The sequence below is a fragment of the Numenius arquata genome, chromosome 8, assembly GCF_964106895.1.
Source record: "Numenius arquata chromosome 8, bNumArq3.hap1.1, whole genome shotgun sequence".
Taxonomy (NCBI): domain Eukaryota; kingdom Metazoa; phylum Chordata; class Aves; order Charadriiformes; family Scolopacidae; genus Numenius; species Numenius arquata.
In genome coordinates this window covers 55412108-55431683 of record NC_133583.1, presented here as the reverse complement: position 1 = coordinate 55431683, position 19576 = coordinate 55412108, and the positions used below count along the sequence as shown (strand labels likewise).

Genomic DNA, 19576 nt, shown 5'->3' with positions numbered 1-19576 from the left:
CGGTTCACAGGTCTCTGATGACAGAGCAGGTGCTGCCGGGGGTCAGCTGTCATATGGGGGTCAGGCCTGGTGTTAACTCAGGCAAGGCAGGAGCTTTCCAAATTTACCAGCTGGCCCGAAGCACCAGACGACAGTCAGCACCCGATACTGGTACTTCTTTAACCAAGAGAATGGTTGAAGTGTTGTATTTCCTTTTTGGCGAACAAAGGAGGGAACAACCCACCCAGTTAAACCGAAACTATCCGAGACTTACTTGATCGGAGTCGAGCGTAACGCGCAGCCCAAGCTTAGTCATTCCATCTTCCTTCAGCAGCTTCAGGTGGGGACAGAGAGCTAAACAGAAAGCCTTTGCCACGTTTTCAGTCAACCTGCTGTGATCGGCCGGGTCACTCAGACTGTTATGTTGCTCATCATTTTCCAGGAAAAACACCTGAAGGAAAGAGTTAACCCAAGACGTAACACTCGGCTTCGCTAGAAAATAAGGTTACTGAGATGTCACTTAAACTTTTTGCAAATGAGGACTTCAAGAAGAGCTGCTCAGGGAAGACCAGCAAAAGACCCCCAAAGACAAGCCCCCTTAGAGGGCAAAAAGTCAAAAAGCTTCAAAAGAAAGATTTCAATAGTTGTGTTCTAAAAAGCTTTCAGTTCTGGTCAAAAGCCTCATTATGGAAATTCACTACGTATTGCACATAGTTTTTAATAAAAACCTTCTTTTAACCAGATGTTAATTTCAGAAAATTCAAATTTTTAGAAGCCACCCCAGCCTGAAGGTGTGTATTGTTGTTGTCACTGAGCTTGTCTCTGTTGACCCCAACTGACCTGGGAAAAAGAATACTCGGGTGGCAAACTGCAGTCAGTAACTCGGTTCCTCCTGGGCAGGTTAAGTGAAACGCTTCAGGAAATCTTTTAAGAGCAGCGTTTGTGTGCTGGCAGCGTCACCGCTGACGTCACCTGTGCAAGCACCTGCTTCAGGGAGCAGATACCACGCATCATTTATGCCACAGCACCTTCACTTTAACTTGCAACGTTTTAGAGAAGGTGGCTCAGAATAACGTGTTCCCTTGGGTAACGCAGTGAGCGAGTGTTTTTCTGGTTGCCCCCACGTCCAACAACCCTATGCGAGAAGAGGTGGCCAACACAGAGTGGGCTGGGACAGAGCCCGAGCTGCACATCAGTGATGGGGTATTTCATTCTGCGCAATCCCGTACTCAGTCTTTACTTCCAGCTGGGAAAGGGAATACAGGTTTGTTCAATTCTGGTGAGACGGGAGAGCGGGTCCAAGGAAGACGAGGCTGTGGTTGCGCTCCCAGAATGCCAGGTGCTGGTTTACACGCAGCTCAAGGTGATGGACTTACCTCTGTCCACCGAATGACCTTTCCGTTCGCCTTGTACTCTGAGCCATGAAATATCTTCACGCTTGTTATAGACTCCATTGATTTGCCATCAATAGGGCTCACAACACTGGGAAAGGGAGGGAAAAGGGTAAGTGCCGACTTAGCAGAAGACAGCTGAACAGAGTCCACTGCAAAAGAGAACTACATCAGCATCGAAGGGCAGCTCCTCTGCTGCACCCGACTCCTCCAGCTGCCTCCTTGCAGGGTATTTCATAACCGAGTGTTACGAAACTACACAAACACCCTTCTTTCTAGATGCTGAGTCCTTAAACGTTGTACCCATCACAACAGCCAGAAATACTTAAGCTGCCACACACACCTTTCTTTTGGCTTAACTGTCACGAGTCCAAATATACCGTTGGTGTTCAGCAATTTTATTTCCAGCACTCCTTAATGCAAACTAAGCAGCAGGAGAGCACCACAATGTGCAGGGTTCAGCACCGAGCACTGGAGGCAGATCAGTGGTTTCCAATAACTGGGTATTAGCAATGGCAAAAAAATCCATAGCATTGACAACTTTCTAAATTGATGCCCCAAAGCTCTGGTATCTCAATTCCATTTTCATTATGTTTAATTGCATATTATCCCTCAAAATAAAGGCGCAGAGTCGTAATTCCTATTGATTTGAAGATTCATGCACCTTATACGATCAATTAAAATTTTTAACAAATACAGTCAGTCATCACCCAACGTCAAGTGATTGCTCCTCTACTTACCCCTTACTAAAGTTTTTATCATCTTCTACCCACTGAATATGAACATGTTCCTGAGGGTCTTCAGCATCTACTTTGCCGCACGTGATGGTGAAGTCTTTCATCTCTCTCAAGGCCTGCCTCAAAGAGTCCATGTTCTCGGCCGTTATCTGGACCATTACTCCATCTAGGGAACCAACAAATCCTCATCAGCCAAGATAAGCCACACTGAACAGAGCCTATATAAAAAAAAGAAATAAACATCCTTCCTCTTTTTGTAACAGGTTAAGCATCTATTTTTAAGAATCGGAGGCAGCAATGCTATGTAAGACCATTCCTGAACTCTCCGATTCCTAAAATTGAGCGCTGATGAGCACTGACTAGGGAAAACACAAGGATAATGTGAAGTCCTTCTACCAGGTGAAGCTACAGCGACGGCTGCGTTAGTTTGCCTCAAGACTTGGCACCGGCTCTAGGCGACCCTCAGAAATCCCGTGTGACCCCCTCCATTCAGCTGTCCCCTGGCACTGGTGGCACCACTGTTGGCACTGGAAGCAGCACTCCAGCTTTTGGGAAGCCGATGTTTGCCTACCAGTGGCAAAAGAAACAGAATTTGGATTGGCTCAGTCTAAATTAGCGCAGAACTAACTTAGCAACGAATCCACCTGTACCTCTGTCTTGTACTGAACCACCCAGTTAGACACAGAAAACGGTACAATGCCCTGCATACGCTGACTCACAGCCAGATGACTGCTCTTCGGCCCCGAGTGACCGCTCACCTGCGGAACGCACCCTCAGACAGCTGCAAGCTCAAAATTTGGCACAGCTTAACGAGTTCCTGCTCGTCAGCGGAGCTGTGCTAACGAACCGCACGCACGGGCTTCCTGCGCACCTCACTCACAAACTCTAAGGAGCAGACTTAAAAACTACTGTCTGCAGTGTCACGTCTGCGGTGAGGTTACACCACGCAGTTCCGGAGCTCAGCTAACAAGCAGTAACGGCTTTCAAACCGGCGATAAATGCAGTCGGCGTTTATTTCTGTGATACGACAACTGGTAAAAGAAGAACAAACCAAATCAGAGAGGCGCCAGCTCAGCGATCTCGACTTGTCGCGTTCTCGTCTGCCCACATACAAGCAGATAAACAACGCACATTGGTAATCTGGCATAACGCAGAGCTATTTGGGAGCACTCAGTTTAGCAGGGCTTCCTCTCCTGGTCAGTGGAGGACACGTTCCACTTCTTAGGCTCACGGTTTCCTCACTCAGCCCAAACCAGTAAACCGATCACGGGCTCACAAGCCAGGTATTTCGTATCTTACCCTCATTTTCTCGTGTCCCAGTTCTACAGCATCTGGACAAGTTCCTCCTCATTAAAGAAAACAGGGATTTTTTTTTGGCTAAAAAGTAGGGTAAAGCCAAAGCAGCAGAATGATTCAAATGCCCAAGGCGTAACAGCAGAGCCCTGGCAACTCCGGAGCTGAGCCGCGTTAAGAGGGAAGGCGCGGGTTATAACCAAGCAGGTCAGTTCTTACCTTCCACTATACTGGATTTGGCAAGGTAGCCTGAAGAGGATTTTAAAGCTCCACTGAACACAAAGAAGCTGGCACCAGTCACTGCAACAACAACAACAACAACAACAACAGGAGTGACTTAGCGAGGCTTTCGTCAAACAATGCCTTACACAAGAATCAGGTATCACAGCTCTATCATCCAGAGAGGCGGATAATCTAAACCAGGACAAAAGCTGCTGGGAATTATGGTGATTAATGCACGTCACAGGCTTGGATGCGGAAGGGCAAATCACCCAGTTTAGAAAAATAACTGGACAACAGTTTTTGTCAACCTTAATAAATGCTCATATTTCATCACTCTCCCCATGCACACCTCTAAGTTTCAGGACTATTAACTTAGGTAAACCAAGAAAATAACTACTAAATGTTCCCACACAGCTGGCAAAGATTGTGAGCGAGCTGTTTATGGATCACACTGTAACACCAACCCACGTCAGGGGCAAGGCCACCTGATTTAAAGTAAAAATCTCTTAAATGACCGCTAAGCATCATGAAATTCCTGCTGGAAATCCCTCTTCTTGTCCCATATGTAAAATGAACAGAAGTCAGGTAAGACCATCAGTCCTGAGTGACACCCCACGCCAGTATACTCACTGGAGCGACCGGGGATACTTGCTGAACATAGAAGTTGGCCTCTGTCTTGCTTGTTCTCGCTTGGAGATAGTAGAAATGCCTTTGCCAGAAATTTTCACCAAACCCACAACATTCAAATTCTCAGCACGCTGCTGCTGCAGCCTTTCAGCCTACTCTAACAAAAATAAAGCTAGGAAATTAGATGGTCTAATTGAGGTGAACACAAGGAGTTTCTTGAAGATGCATTATTAAAATGCTGCTGCTCCTGGTTATTCGTATTTACCTTTCTCTCACACTAAATCTCATCTCCCTCCTTTCACAGAGGATAGGTGAAGCACAGGCAAGCACAGCCTCCCCTGCGGTCTCCAACAACGCCAGAGACAGGTCTCGTTATTAATGTAGAGATGTTGCCTAAGCACCGTGACCTCCGGAGCACCGCAAGTCCTGAGCTGTGTGGTGCAAGCGGTACTACCGTATTTACGAGGGAGCAAGCTGCTATGGGCTTTATTTTAGGCCTGCTTGATCTATGAACTTGCTAGAACAGCCCTCAGACAAATTCAAACAGCAGCACTGACCTAGAGAAGGGTGATGTGGACTGTACGCAGGATGCGAACTGCACCGTGCGCCCCCCGACATCTGAGATCACGGCCTCTCCAAGGGGAATAAAACACCACAGGGGTAAAGTGCAGACAGAGCGACGCAATACTATTCCCCGTGCTGCCTGTCTAACTCAGAGCTGCCCGGTCGGTAACGCCAGCAATCAGAACTATTTTCTCTGAACGTTTAAGAGAAACCCAGTGAAATGCAGACAAACCCAGCTCTGACCGATTCCCAAAGCCGAGCGCTGGAACGGTAACACGAACGGCAAATAAGCCACGCCGAGCGCCGGGAGGGAACCCCGGTTTCTCACCCTTCCTGGGCTGATTGTGGATGCTGATGGCCTGCGTCTGGTAATTCCCGTCGTCGTTCTGCACACACACCAGATGCGAGTCTGCTTTCTCGTTGAAGCACGCGCCCCCTGCTAGAACGTGCTCGTTGGATTTGTTCATGGCTTTCATCATCTGCAAACAGAAAGGTTGATTGTTTCTACCCGCTTCATCAAGCGCTGCCATAAATAGGTGATTCTTGGAACAGTCTACTGGGACAGAGCAAGCTTCTCAACAGGGCTCATATTCTCGTGCCAGATTTTAGCACTCAGAACCATAAACTGCTTTTGAAAAGAGGATTCAGGTCTTATACCATCTAGATGCTTTAAAGTGCCGCCTTTTATGTAATTAAAATAGGCGGTATAAGGGATAGCTGAGCTATACTGCTTGCAAAAGCTATTATCTCTGGCTGCTTTTAAAAAAATAAATTCACAGAAAAAAACCCAACACATTAGAAAAACATTGGGAGGAAATATTTGGCTTGTTCACACAACTACAGTTGCTTATGACATCAATGATAAATGCTGCCTCCACAGTTCAGTGCTAGATGGGCACTGAGACTTGGGGCATTTAATCCTGGTTCTGCCACGACCAGACACCAAAGCTTTCGTGTCTCCTGTGCTTCCCCTGCATGAACTGGTGAAATTGGGATCTATGTTCCCAATCTGATGACTTTTAAAAAAGATCTGAATCATAGACATCCAGAAATAATTTTAATTCTCTGCCAAGGAGACCTCCAAAAAGCATCCAAAAGCGTTTGTGATATATCTACTACATCTACTATATTCCTCCACTCTGCCCTGGTGAGCCCCATCTGGAGCATTGTGTCCAGTTCTGGGCTCTCCAGTTCAAGAAGGACAGGGAACTGCTGGAGAGGGCACAGCAGAGGACCACAAAGATGATGAAGGGCCTGGAGCATCTCTCTTAAGAGGAAAGGCTGAGGGAGTTGGGTCTTTTTAGTCTGGAGAAGAGGAGGCTGAGGGGGGATCTGATCAACGCCTATAAATACTTAAAGGGTGGGTGTCAAGAGGAAGGGGCCAGTCCTTTTTCAGTGGTGCCCAGGGACAGGACAAGAGGAAATGGGCACAAACTTGAACATAAGAACTTCCATCCAAACATGAGGAGGAACTTCTTCGCTTTGAGGGTGGCAGAGCACTGGAACAGGCTGCCCAGGGAGGTGGTGGAGTCTCCTTCTCTGGAGACATTCAAAATCTGCTTGGACACGTTCCTGTGTAACCTGCTCTAGATGGACCTGCTTTGGCAGGGGGGTTGGACTAGATGATCTCCAGAGGACCCTTCCAACCCCATATCATTCTGTGATTCTATGGTCTGCACTTCAGTTTTGCTGATTATCATCTAACAAAACCCTAGTTACGTGCCTTGACAGAATATTCTTGTAAATTTTATAGCTTCTTTCCTTTTCTCCTCTCTTCCTCTTCACGGAGGCTCAGAGTATGAGATTTTTGATCCAAAAGAAAACTGAGGGAGTCATCTATCTCTGGAATTCTTTTCAAAACCAAAAACTACGTTTGCTTAAAAGAAAAAAAAAAAAAAAAAGGCAAATTAAATTAGCCCCCACCTTCAGTGAAAACCCTGATGAGAAGGAAAATGCTGAATTATTTGACATCTCTTAACAGCACTCATTCCCATCCTCTGCTTCCTGTAGCTGGTAAGCACGCACGCTACACACAGCACGTTTGTCTCTCTCAGTCTAACATAAAACCTTAATTATAGCGTCAGGAATATTAGCTGATGGCTCACTATTGACAAATGTGCACAGGTGTAATGTTTGGGGAGGAAACTTAATTAAGATTTTGCATCAGACAACAGTGTATTTCATTATCTCGTTTATCATGTCATGCTCCAGAAACAAGATTTTAGCTCCACAGCAGCCGTCTTTCTGGAGACCAGTAGCTGCCTTTAGCACAAGAAACAACGGGAAACAGCAACTGTGCTTTGTAACAAGGCAACTGATCAAAAAATGACAGTCATTTAGTTGCCTTTTAGTCCTTCAGAAAAGGAAGTTGTAGAAGTTGTAGAAAATTAAAATAGTTTTGAAGATAAAAATACATATTTAATAGAAAAACTATATATTAATGTTTAATTTGTTAATTACAGTCTGGATTCTCCACATTTAATTCCTGCATGAGATTTAAAATTAGTTTTCCACTTTCTAGAGTTTGAGTGATGCTGTTTTCTAATTAAATACCACAGCTAACACTTATTCAACGACACCTTGTGTGCCAACCCCTATTTAATTCATGCAAACTTTACTGACCTTTGCCTCTTTCTCACAACCGCGTCAAGAATTAACACACCTTTTAACACACCCTTTAACTTCTTGCTTCATCAGTTTCAGCTTTTTAAAACTTCACATTAAAAGAGGTTTTCCTTTTTTTCCCCGATTTATTTCTTTATTCTCGCTGTTATTTTACTCAAACGCTTCTTGCGGGGAAATTCTCTCTTGAGATAAAGCTGTATTCCGCTCTGATATTACAAGAACTTCTACAAATGCCATTTTGCCCAGGAGCTTTGCTCTCACCCCAAACGCTGATTGGTTTCAAAACACCAAGTTATTACCCCCTTCTCTTCAGACAGACCACGAAATCCATCACCTTCTCAATTGCTCGCTTTCATTATTGTTCAATTATCCGGGCACTACACTTTCTCAACAGCACTAAATCCTAAAGGCACTGATTTTCTCACATCAGAAATCAAGTAGAAAATTTACATGTTGGGAGAAGTTTTACATAAAATAAAGAGCAACCCAGAAAATACTAATAAGTGCTTTCAGCATTACCTCATTGTATCTGTTGCTGGGAATTTTGATGCTGGTTTTTCTGACCTCCATATCAACCACTAAACCTTGGACCACCGGCAGTGTGTACTGGTAATTTCTGAAGTCCTGGTAATTAAAACAAGTTTTTAAAAGTTAGGCATGATGATCAACATTAGCACTGTAGGTTTCATAACTATCCTAGTGACTCCTAGTTAGCCCATTAAAGTAATTGTAATCAGTGACTGAAAGGCAGGGAGGAATGGAGACATCACAGCTTGTAACCTACATAATTGCAGTACACAAATGAAAACCCATCATCACGACTGTTAGCCATTTCACTGATTTTCTTACATCAAATTTATTATTCTCCAGCCTTGAATGTCATCACTGTATGTAAGAAAATTTGCTCTCTGTGTTTTGTTACATTACTGGATAGAGCTATTAGTGTTTCTAGCAGTGAAATTAAGTCATGCATCAAAGAGAATTTTCTATATTGAAAACATTAGCGAAGTAGGAAGAGCTAATAACTTTGCTTCAGTTGAAGTACAATCAGAGAGCTGTGACTGCACACTGTGATGACCCAGCACTTCGGAGGGAGGAATCTCAGCGCCTACTGCGCTTGTTTCTGGATCCAAACATTCCCAGGTGGCCAGGTTTTGGATATTGATTTGGGTACCTTTTTACACTTCACCGTGTTGTCAAAAGCTACCATTCAATATCAGTAACAGCAGGTAAATTCACCCAAATGCCCCCTGTTTCCTCCTGTCATCTTCTAATCGTGCCAGCTACTCTGTGCCACGGGAGTAAAGTTCTCCCCACACTGATCCATCCACACCGACGGAACGCGCAAGCTCAGTCCCGGCACTTACTGCAAGAAGGTTCATAATCGTGTGTCCAGTCTCTCCAAACAAAGGCTTACGGAATCGGACACTAAAAAGTGGGCACGGATAAACTAGGATAAAATAAAACAGAAAGGATCAGATTCAAATTTGCATACGGAGATTCTGCAAAACCAGACTCAAATACCATGTCCTCAGTCGAACATGGTAAGCAGCAGCAAAAGAAGAGATTGGAAAGAAGACCAGAGTTTAAAAAGCAAAAGGGAAGAAGGGTTTAACATTATCATGCACCTTACACGTGTGTCATGGCTCCTTGCCCATCACACTATAAACAGCGAGAAGAATTATGCGCAATGCCAACAAGTGCCACACTGCAGGACCAAAACCTAGCGATGGGGACACTGATTGCAAAGATGACCTTTCTAAATGCTTTTCTCAGGCTATTTCTTGGAAACGGCCTCCCCCTTTTTTACGGCCATTCTGCTGCTCTCCACTAGAGCATCATAAGCTTTTAGCTTCCGTGGCTGACACGTGACATTCAAGCGATAATAGTGAGATTATCTCATTTTCTGTTTCCGTAATTTCATAGGAACGTGGCAAGTTCTCTACAGGAGTATATAAAAAACAATTAAAATTACACGTATGGTATGTCAGCAATGCAAAATACCCGCATTCCTTGGCTGCCAGGCACACATATATCTATGATGCAATTCAAAGTGTAGCGTATGGATCTGACTACATTGCATTATGTTGCAGCAGAAGCCATAACAGTGCTTGAGACATGACTCATGCAGTAATATGTAATGCCAAGGTTTTCTAAACGCATGTTTGAAGGAAGGTTCCTAAACTATCCTCAGGCAAACACTCAGCCTGATTTCCCAAAATGCCGCACGTCTTCACAGTTCCCTGTGTAGTCAGAGGGGGCTGCAAAACGCTCAGCAGGTTTGAATAGCGTCATCACGATTTCCCGATAGAAACAAGCTCCAGCTCCTGCGCACTGGTGAGCTGGAAAGATGGTAGTTCCTGCACGTGCACCAGACAGCTGACCAGCTCGTGCACAGTGTCCTCAGGCACCAAGACGTGCTGAATTTTCCATGTCCACCACCCTGGGTGCACACAGCAGCTCAGCTACATCCCAGGTGCATTGAATTCCCTCTGCTGGAGATGTAGAGTTGACCTGCAGATGCTCAGCAGATGTTTTGTGGACAGCTAAGCAACCCAGAGTGACTCCTGCACCTGAGCTGCTGCGTGTTCAGCAGCACTGGACAAAATCTGACAATTCCAGCAGAAAAGAGGATGTACCCAAGGAAATCCTGGGACACAGGTTTCCAAGAGGGGACTGAGGAAGTGATCTGCAGTCAACTCTGTCACAGCAGAAGTGAAGATGCCTGAACCCCGACCACAGGTATAGAAATAATTCAAACCCCAGCGTCCCAGCACATTCAGAGCAGGTACTTCTGTCTGCGAAAATCAAAACATTTGTTTCTGTGCTCAAAAACAGATGTCACATCCAATAGATGAGCATCTTTCTTTGGTTTTCTAAACATTGACAGGAATAAACACACGACTTAAAAAAACCTCATGGATACACACAAAAATTTAAAGACCTTTAACACTAACGTTTCTTTGGGCAGGAAGCAAATTTTGAAGACTTTCTTTCTCCTCTCCAGTAGCATATGTATTTTATAAAAAAATCCCAGTGTTCCTTAAGAGTCACAAGTTAAATTTACAAATCCCTATAAAGTATATTTTAAAACTTATTTTGTTAAAAAGTTTTGAAAAAAAAATTAACAACAGACCATTTTGACAGTAATTCAGATTTACAAGATGTACCGATTAAGACAGCAGATGAGCAAGACAGGAAATTTTTGGCCCATCGTGGTGGACAGACTTCCAATAATCTCTTTGCTCCAGTGACGGCAAATGCTTTTCGAAAAGGGTTTTATCCCGACTCTATGCTAATTTCAGGCTGACTGCTAAGATTTTGTTCAGCTGAAACACTCTCTCCGGCCTATTTGTTAATAGTTGCAACAGAATTTTTGCAACAAACCGCCACCTCCGTTGCCCCTGCACACATACTGTTATTCTCTGGAAAATAAGCGTGGTTTTAAAAACCTAAAAGCAAACGCTCTTTCATTTCAGCATGGAAAAAGCTTAACATCTCCATGGCTCTCCCTTGTCCTAACCACACCAGCTAAATAAGACTCGTTCCGCACACAACTATTTCAGGTCACTAAGTGAACTACAAACAGCTGCTCAGAAATAGATTTGTCTCCACAAAAAATCTCCCTGAGCAACCAGTACGGTTGGAAAAAGGCTGGAGGTTATATCACAAGCTCAGGATTGCCATGCTGTTAACTGGATGCAACATGGGTATGAAATACAATTTTTAATTACCTGCTTAAGCTTGTGCAACTTTGATAGGTAACAATTTAGGGCTGGGGGTGTGTGCTCTAAACCAGAATATATCCTCCTGCAGGAATAACTGCAGCTAGAAGAACGCATGTTACTTACGTCTGTATTCAGCTCCAAGCCTCAGCATCAGCCGAATGGGGAACACTTTAGCCCAGGGAGTCTCCCATTTCTGAATGAGGATGCCAAACAAGTACGGTGGGGTTGGGAGCACCAGGTCTTGCAGGGACTGATACGTAGCTGCAACGTACAAGAACCCTCCGTGTTCTTTGCTTCCAAGGAAGCTCTGGCTGAAAAAGGAGTGTCCCAGGTTGCCCACAACGTTACCTATGAAGAAAAATGCTCATTACTTCACTGGATTGAGAGCTGTATCAAGAAGTCAAAGAGTTTTTCAGAAGGGAAAAAAAAATACGTATTAAACTCGCTTTGCTTCCCGAAGCACTGATGTCTATTAATCACAGACGAAACAATGATTTGCTGCACACGGGCTCAGGTCTGTTATGGAGTAACCGCTGCAGACTAGAGCCACGGTATCTCCAGCTGACCCAGCTTTAGTAATACATGTACTCGGCGACTGTCACTAGTAGGAAGTCAGTTTTGTAGGACCTGACTGAGCCATGCCAGCAAGTGTTACCAGGACTGTACATACAACCATGGACCCACCACCCTTCCTGAGAGAGCAGGGAGGGACACTAACCTCAACCATTCCTGTGACCTGCCTCTTTCATGGAGATCCGCTTGTTTCAAGCGGTAGAGGCAGTGTAACGGAAGGGATGATGCATCCCAGGATAGCCAGGGAAGAGGAAGGGCAGCTCAGGCCAGCATTGCTTCTAAGGAAGCGGTACCTACAGTCTCCCCCTAGCGCTACAAAAGCACCCAAGAAAGTCTTATTTTCATTGTCCTCGAGATATTTAAGGGGTTTCCACTGCAGAAGCTGTTGTTGACTGAACTAAACTTTTAGAAAGAGATGTGCACCCAGTCAAATGATTAATGCCCACTGGTTGTCTTTCCATTTAGGCAAACCGCTGGGGTGCCTGCTCAGACATGTATTGAAGATCTGGGTCACTTTAAGAATTACACAAAAGAGTGTTTATTTAATTAGTATACTTAATGTAAAACGCAACTGAGAGAGACACAGGGGAGAAACATCACTAATTTTCACTCACATTTTTATTCTTTGATGCTCTTAATTTCCGAAAGTGTTTACACTGGAATGGCTGAATGAATCTGAATGCTGATTAGATTATTATAGCATCCAACGCAGCATTTAACATTGAAGCAGAGAACCACGGTGTGATTCCTTTTATCAAATGACAACAACAGCATGCAAATAATGTTTGCAAAAAAGAACAGCTGATCACAATTCTCCATAGGAAGATGTGAATATTAATAGTGTTGATTTGCTCTCAAAGAAAGACACAAGTAATTTCAGAGAGCACGGTGTGGTTGATCACACCACTCATGAGGAATCGCGTGGGTTTGAGGCACTCCTGCAGGCCTCCTGGGCTACTGCAATAATCCCAGGCTTTCCCACCCGCAGACAGAGAGACTGCTAAGTAGGAGTTTCTGCTCTTTCTCCACCACCTCATAATGGAGTGTTTGTATTTGACCTCAAGGCAGCGATGTGCATGTCTCCAAAATGCACATCAACTGGACAGTAACTGGAGGGCTTCTCCCTTTTACACACAGGAGACACACACAGACACACAAACACTAGGTTTTAACTAAGTGAAAACATGAGTCGCCGACGTGCAACTTTGACATCCTCAGTAATACAGGTATGACCTTCAAGTTTGAGCCTTCTTTATTTTTACACTGCAAAACAGCCTAAAAATCATACATTTACAAGTGCAAGGCCAGCAAAGGAAAGGTGAACCAATGAGTCCTTTCAAGTCTGACCTTTACACTGAACCCCTATGAAAGTCCCAAGTCACAGCAACTCTCCATGAAGCCAGCACCGGCGTGAGAGTCATACCTGCCCTCCCTCTAGAGGCATGGCCATGCGGCTTTGCATTCCTCCAGACCCCCTTGGCACAGTCACCACAGAGTATTGCTTCCTGCACATGACCTTGGGAACTCCAGCTTTAAATCTAGCTACTGGCAGGTCTGTAGACAAAGAGCTCCTTTTACACTCCGACTAACAAGTAAGTTCAGGGGATTCCTTGCTATTCAAATTTGTGGGCTTAGTGGATTATTTTTTGTTTTCCTGCGCCCACAAGGTGCTGCACAAACCAAGTTCTCAAGTCCTCTGTTGGAAGGAGCTTCGGCAGCCCAGGCACCCCACGGCAGGGTGCGATTCATTTGTACCTTGCCACTACCCTGTGAAGACAATTTTTAATTTTACAGATACACACAAGCCAGAGCTGCCACCATCAACTCAGATCAAATTCCGGAACTCTTACAGTGGCTACAATTTCTGTAATGCTCAGCTGAGCATACTTGATGAAAAGTAGCTACTCATCAAACTGAGAGACTAACGTGATTAATAGAGCCACATCAAATGTTGTCAGCTGCTGAAAATCATTGATCCTGCCCATGTGCAAATGCATTTCTCTGTCAGCCTGTGCTGCGACACTATCGCCTGCTCAGTGAACGCCCTGCTAATGCACCAACTCGGGCATCTCGCTGGCGAGTGCAAACCAATGTATCGATAGGTGTTCGTGAACAAGATTTTCTCTTATCTAAAATAGCTGCTGGCACCTTTCTATCTCAGCTCCACTCGTTTGCTTTTGCAGTTCCCACCTACCCTCACTAATCTCCTCTTCTTCATTTATACTTCCTTTTTGCCTTCCCATCTGTTCTTACCCAAATAGAAGCTACAGGCCTGATAGTAAAATTACTTGCTGCGCTTCTCTGTTCCAACAACACGACCACAATAATCCTCTCTAACTTGAAAATGTATGAAGTGTATGAACTGCTAAATTGAATCGAATTCTGCGCCCTTTTCTGAAGTATTTTCTGCGTGAAAGAGGTTAGGCAAAGCGAAGCTGTAGGATACCCAATAGTTCTGAGACGTGCGGTACTGCCCACTGGGATGACAAAGCAATCAGACATTTCCACTGGTGACTGATGCCAAGTGCTGCAGCAGAAGGGGACGACTACTTATTTTTTCCGTTTCAGGAGACGGAGATTCAAGGCTCACACGCTTGGGATGCCTTAACAAGAATTTTTTCAGCCAACAGAAACATGAAAAAAAAAAAATCCCTCAGAGTGGAATGTGCGACTCAGCTGTTCAGCACTTTGCTACCATAAGCCACAGCGTTATAAATTACTCCTTTTGACACAAGCAGCTCACAGAGTAGTTACCACTACTAAGAGAACAAACTATTGGGATTAGGTAGTTGTGCTGCAATTCATTATTATAAGAGAATGCAAGACCCTGCTGTGTGGAGAGCATGGGAACAATCAAGGAGGCGTTTTCCTACCTACTTCTCTAGTGCCCTTTTCAACCAGCAAACCCAGGTCAAAAAGCCACTTTGGGCTAGTCCCACAAACATTTCTGCGCTAACCAGGACTTGTCCGCCTTTGCTGCCACGGCTTTGAAGGTGATTCCAAGTCAAAGCCCCACTGATAAGTTGCTATTACCAGCTTGACGTGGTCAAACCCAACCCACTCACTGTTACACATTTTAAGCACAGAACTGTTTCAGAGGCTTATAGAGAAAGCGTAGCTGTCAGAAAGACCTTCCAAAATGCTACACTACTCAAAAGCATGTAATTTAATTTACAAAGTATCACAACTTCCTTTCTGAAGAGGTACTCTCAGAATGAACAGAAAGGTGCCTTTCCTTATATTAAGTTCCAGCACCTGACATCAGACAGTTGATATTATTTAGGAAGTGCCTTAAGTGTGCATGATGCATCTAAAGCAGGTCTGCGGGAGGTCAGTGCTTATTTTCTTCTCAATTATGCTGGGTTACCCTTGACTTTAAATCCTAAGCAGCTCTATAAAGTCCTTTAAAAAACAATGCTTTTATCCCCCAATATGACTTTCTCTTCAGTCATGATCCTTGCTGTTTTGAATTCTTCACTTAGGTATCTTCTTCTGATGAACAATGTACTTTGCATATCAGTTTGGCAACCCATTCTGGACTCAAATAAAATAGTTTATATCAGGAAAGGTAAAGAAAAAAAAAAAAAGATACCTGCATTTGTTTATTGTCCTCATTCTGTGGTGAAGCTACTTAGCTGATTTTACCAAAACCAGTGAGGTTAAATTCCTAATGTATGCTTCCTATCTTTTGGTTAATCCCAGGTCATCCAGTCTCAGGGAAGGCATATATGTGGCTTGGGGAAGCTACCTGCATCTGGCCAACCTCATTCCACCATCATCAATAACAAGAACTGCCAAGGACCAAACACCATGCCAGCATCCTGAAAACCCAAACATCCCAGATCTGCAGCAAGAGATGCAGAGCAATATTCACCTGGGAACAATCTTGCCAGATGGATTTTTCTTCAAGAGCAAATGAGCACATACTCTTTGAAAAGGCAATACAAACCCAGTTGCTACCACACCAAGAGCCACAAAGAGCCACAGAAGAGACAAGACCGTGAACGTAACTTGATGGCACAACACATCTATAGCAGATGCCAACATTTGGAAAAAACACGTGAAACTCAACATTCAAAGTTCTGAACATAATCAGCATCTTTTTATTCAAACACATCAGCAAGTAATTTGGAAAGAACAAGGGACAAGGGACATAATGCTTCACTTATTATCACTGTGAGGAGTAGTTACCAGCATCTGAAACTTCCTCAGACCAGCCTGTGGCAGAATTCCAAACAATCACTCTCACACCTTACAGGACATCCACATTACAGTTGCAGGTGTGTATTACTCACTCAGTTCACCTGTTCTCTGCTCAGAACATCTACATGGGCTTCTTTATAGATCTACTCTGTATTAGCTACCACCTTATCTAATTGAAACCCGGCTGAGTAAAAAATACACAGAACTGTGACTGGGATAGATTCACCCTCACCTGGATTATCCCCAAAACCAGAGAGATCACAAAGCCATTTCAAACGGTTGCCAGATTTGCATTTTCACTACAAAAGTAACAGTAGCATTTATTGTATTCCACCAAAGGGTTGATGCACTAGGGCATATCTGGCAGCTCTATATTAACACATTCAGACGGACAGAAGTTCTCATTTTTCCATTCACTAGACCTCCTGCCAGGCTTATAGCCAACAGACAAGGATAATCATGGGATTACTACTACAACAGTACAACTACTACAACCACAACAGAAATCATTAGCTTTCAATTTCCAAACAAGAAAAGCAACACAGCAGGGAGCTCGATGACAGAAGGGCCAGAGGAAAAATGAAGTGATGGAAACTGAACAGCAATTAATACTTGCCTTAATTAACAAAGTCACAATTTATTTTAACTCACATACATACAACCTATAGTGAAAAATGCCATTTTTCCTTCAAAATCTCTCCATTGTTTAACAATTATAAAGTCCTAACACCAGACCGTAGCTTGAGGTTGAGGACTTCCCATAAGAAAAACTGATGAAGGTTGATGGTGGTCCTGCACCAGGGTGATCTAATCCCTGCTGAAACAGCAGATGAGTGTGAAGGACAAAATACAAAGCGTTGAGCGTACAGACTAAAGGCTGCTGCCTGTGGGCCTGAGCTCTGCTTGGGCTACTGCAGATGCCAGACCCATACCCTGCCAACAGCCGGGAGCAGTAACTACCACAGAGGTCACCACTCGGCCTCAAGGAACAGGTTGTCCTCTGAGGAAAGCAGAAACACCTGGGAAGAGGTGTAAGTGCATACAAGTTTGTGCAGGCTTGAAGGCAGAATCCAAACTTGAGCAAGAAGAGCTGGTAAATAAATGTGATTCATGAAAAAACAAATTGCTGTAGATCTGGGATTTAATTAAATAAACAAAAGGGGAATGCTGTGTTTTTCAGCTGAAAACAAAAACAAGAAAATCACTCCAAAACAACATCAACACCACTAAAAGTAATTCCTGTTTCCATTCCAATTAAAAATACTATATGTGTCTTTTTATTTTATGACTGTTTTTAAGAAAACATTTACTAAAGGACATAAATAAAAAACATCCACAGAATTTATTTCAGTTTCTTGATGGCAAAACAAATTTAAACCAATACACTATATAATGAAAAATGAAACTGCGAGGCAGGGTTTTAAATAGTCTCTAACTTCTAATGGGAATTCTTGTTTACTCTAAATGTCTATCATCTAATTGCCAGGAGAGGTGCAGTGCCTCTGAAACGAACAACTTTGGAAGCCTGACTCCATCTACAACAGCACGCAAACTGCTAACCACTTCCAAGGGATTAAGCCACCAAAGCGAAGCCCCTGCAGCATCATAACCATCCTCCTCTCTCTGCCTGAATGATGTTTAAAACAGCCTGAGCTACAAATATGCTAATATATACTTCTCCCTCCCAAATACACATAACTCGGAAAGAAAAAAAGGATGGATATTGAGAGAGCGCATTACAAAACGCAATGGGAATTTATCAAGGTGCTATGTTCTGCAAAAACTTCCACGCAGTCTGGTGTTACACAGCAACTCCCGGTGTCTGTCTACTTCTACCACATCTCTGAAACGCAACACAGAGCAAATCCTACCAAAAGAACATTACACAGGGGAGTTCTTAAACAGTGAAATTTGGTTTCTGATTAAGAATCGTACAATAGTGGGCAGCTATTTCCACCAGTGCAATTGTAGGGCATCAAATTACTACCACTAGAGCACTAAAAAAAGAATTCCAAATACATTATGTAGGAGTTATAAATTATGTATTTCTGTAGTGTAATTGTACAGAACTTCATTGCAATATACACACCAAGCTGGATTTATATCTCCTCTATATATATATACACACACACACACGTGTGTGCAATTTTTCATACCTATATCAACATAATAATTAGAAGATAAAGCATTGCAAATGAAGTGAGGTGTGGAAAGGTGTTTGTTTCCAGTGTACGTGAGATCCATTACAATATGTGATAATGGCACATTCTGAACCTGGCAACCTCTCCCAACAACCTGACCTTTGGTGTATCAAGACATTTTAGGAAATAAAGATCTTTTTCATTATTTTATTAAAGTGTTGGATTCAGTCACTCTAAAGGCATTGCAAGTGATATGCAGAAGCCTTCATAAATACATTTTCAGTATATAACCTTAATGCGATCCAATTTCACCTCTGGAAAACTAGCCTTATTTTCTAGTCAGTGGAACGAAATACTTGCTTTTTTCCTTACACAATTTTTAAATTCTAAGGTCCAACAATAGCTAAAAGTGGAAATTACTTAGCAAACGTAGAATGTGTAAAGGTTTACATAACACAATCTTGTAATTGAGATACTAAAATTCAAAATTTGGAGATAATTTCTGCAATGCCCTATAATTCATTCCAGGCACACATATACATACATATGTGTATTACTTTATAATGTAAATAGTAGCTCCTTAATGTGGCAATAGACACACACACTGTGGGAATCAAATTTCTAAACTACCTGGTTCGGGGATATTTAACATACTATCCACAAGGATTCTCAAAATTTTGTTTCTGTATCTTTAAAAAAGCTACCCTGACTTCAAGCTGAAAAAAAAAATAATATTAGAAGCAATGTCATTAGTGTACCCATGAGCCCTGCTGAGTACCTTACTACACTTACTGCTAAATGAAGTACCGTACTAATTTCAGACGTTAACCATATTCAACTTCTGCCCCCAGCACCCTTCAGAAGCAGGCAGAGCAGACAGTCAGCGATGGCTGCTGAACACCAGCTTGTCACAGGCAGAGCCCTCCTGCTCCACTGCTGTGATAGTCTATGCACGGCCCTTATAGCCCAAACTCCTTGTCCTGCTGGCACCCAGAGGAAGGCTGGAAGATCCTTGGAGCAGGTCCCCAGGTTACCAGCACCTCGTTAATACTTTTATTTGGTGAGTTCAGTATAATACTGGATACTAATAAACAATAACAACTCAGCCCCCGTCAGTTTTGATCCTTATTCTCTTTTTATATTCTTTTATACAAAAACAGCCATTTGCTAACTGACAAAAATGTGAGTATCTGACCCAGTACCATCATCTATCCAAACCATTTGCAACAAGAGAGCATTCCTACCTGCTAAGGCATCCCGGTAAAGTTGCACAAAATGGTTAAAGATGTCCTTAGGCAAACATTTCTCATCAGGCAAACACTGCAAGAGGATGACTATCTCTGACTGCCCCACCGCGTGCATGCCTTTTGTAGTGAAACACCAGCACTTCCTGTTCACATCTGCAGAGAGGAAAACACATATCAGAACAGAAGATCAGAATTTCATAAAATATGCGTAAATTTCACTACAGGAAGATAGCTCTTTCAAGAATC

At 43.3% G+C, this 19576-nt stretch overlaps 1 protein-coding gene across 2 annotated transcripts in view; it reads right to left on the bottom strand.

The window, feature by feature from the left end:
- Window positions 1-19576, bottom strand: part of ZFYVE9 (zinc finger FYVE-type containing 9) — a 39240-nt gene that overhangs the window by 3095 nt on the left and 16569 nt on the right. For both annotated transcript variants that reach the window (XM_074152756.1, XM_074152757.1), the window contains 9 exons: window positions 19328-19483; window positions 11290-11514; window positions 8806-8888; window positions 7958-8062; window positions 5142-5292; window positions 3620-3700; window positions 2111-2273; window positions 1356-1461; window positions 254-430 (listed from right to left, as the gene is read on the bottom strand). In XM_074152756.1, coding sequence (XP_074008857.1) covers window positions 254-430; window positions 1356-1461; window positions 2111-2273; window positions 3620-3700; window positions 5142-5292; window positions 7958-8062; window positions 8806-8888; window positions 11290-11514; window positions 19328-19483 — 1247 coding nt within the window. The remainder of the gene's footprint in view (window positions 1-253; window positions 431-1355; window positions 1462-2110; window positions 2274-3619; window positions 3701-5141; window positions 5293-7957; window positions 8063-8805; window positions 8889-11289; window positions 11515-19327; window positions 19484-19576) is intronic.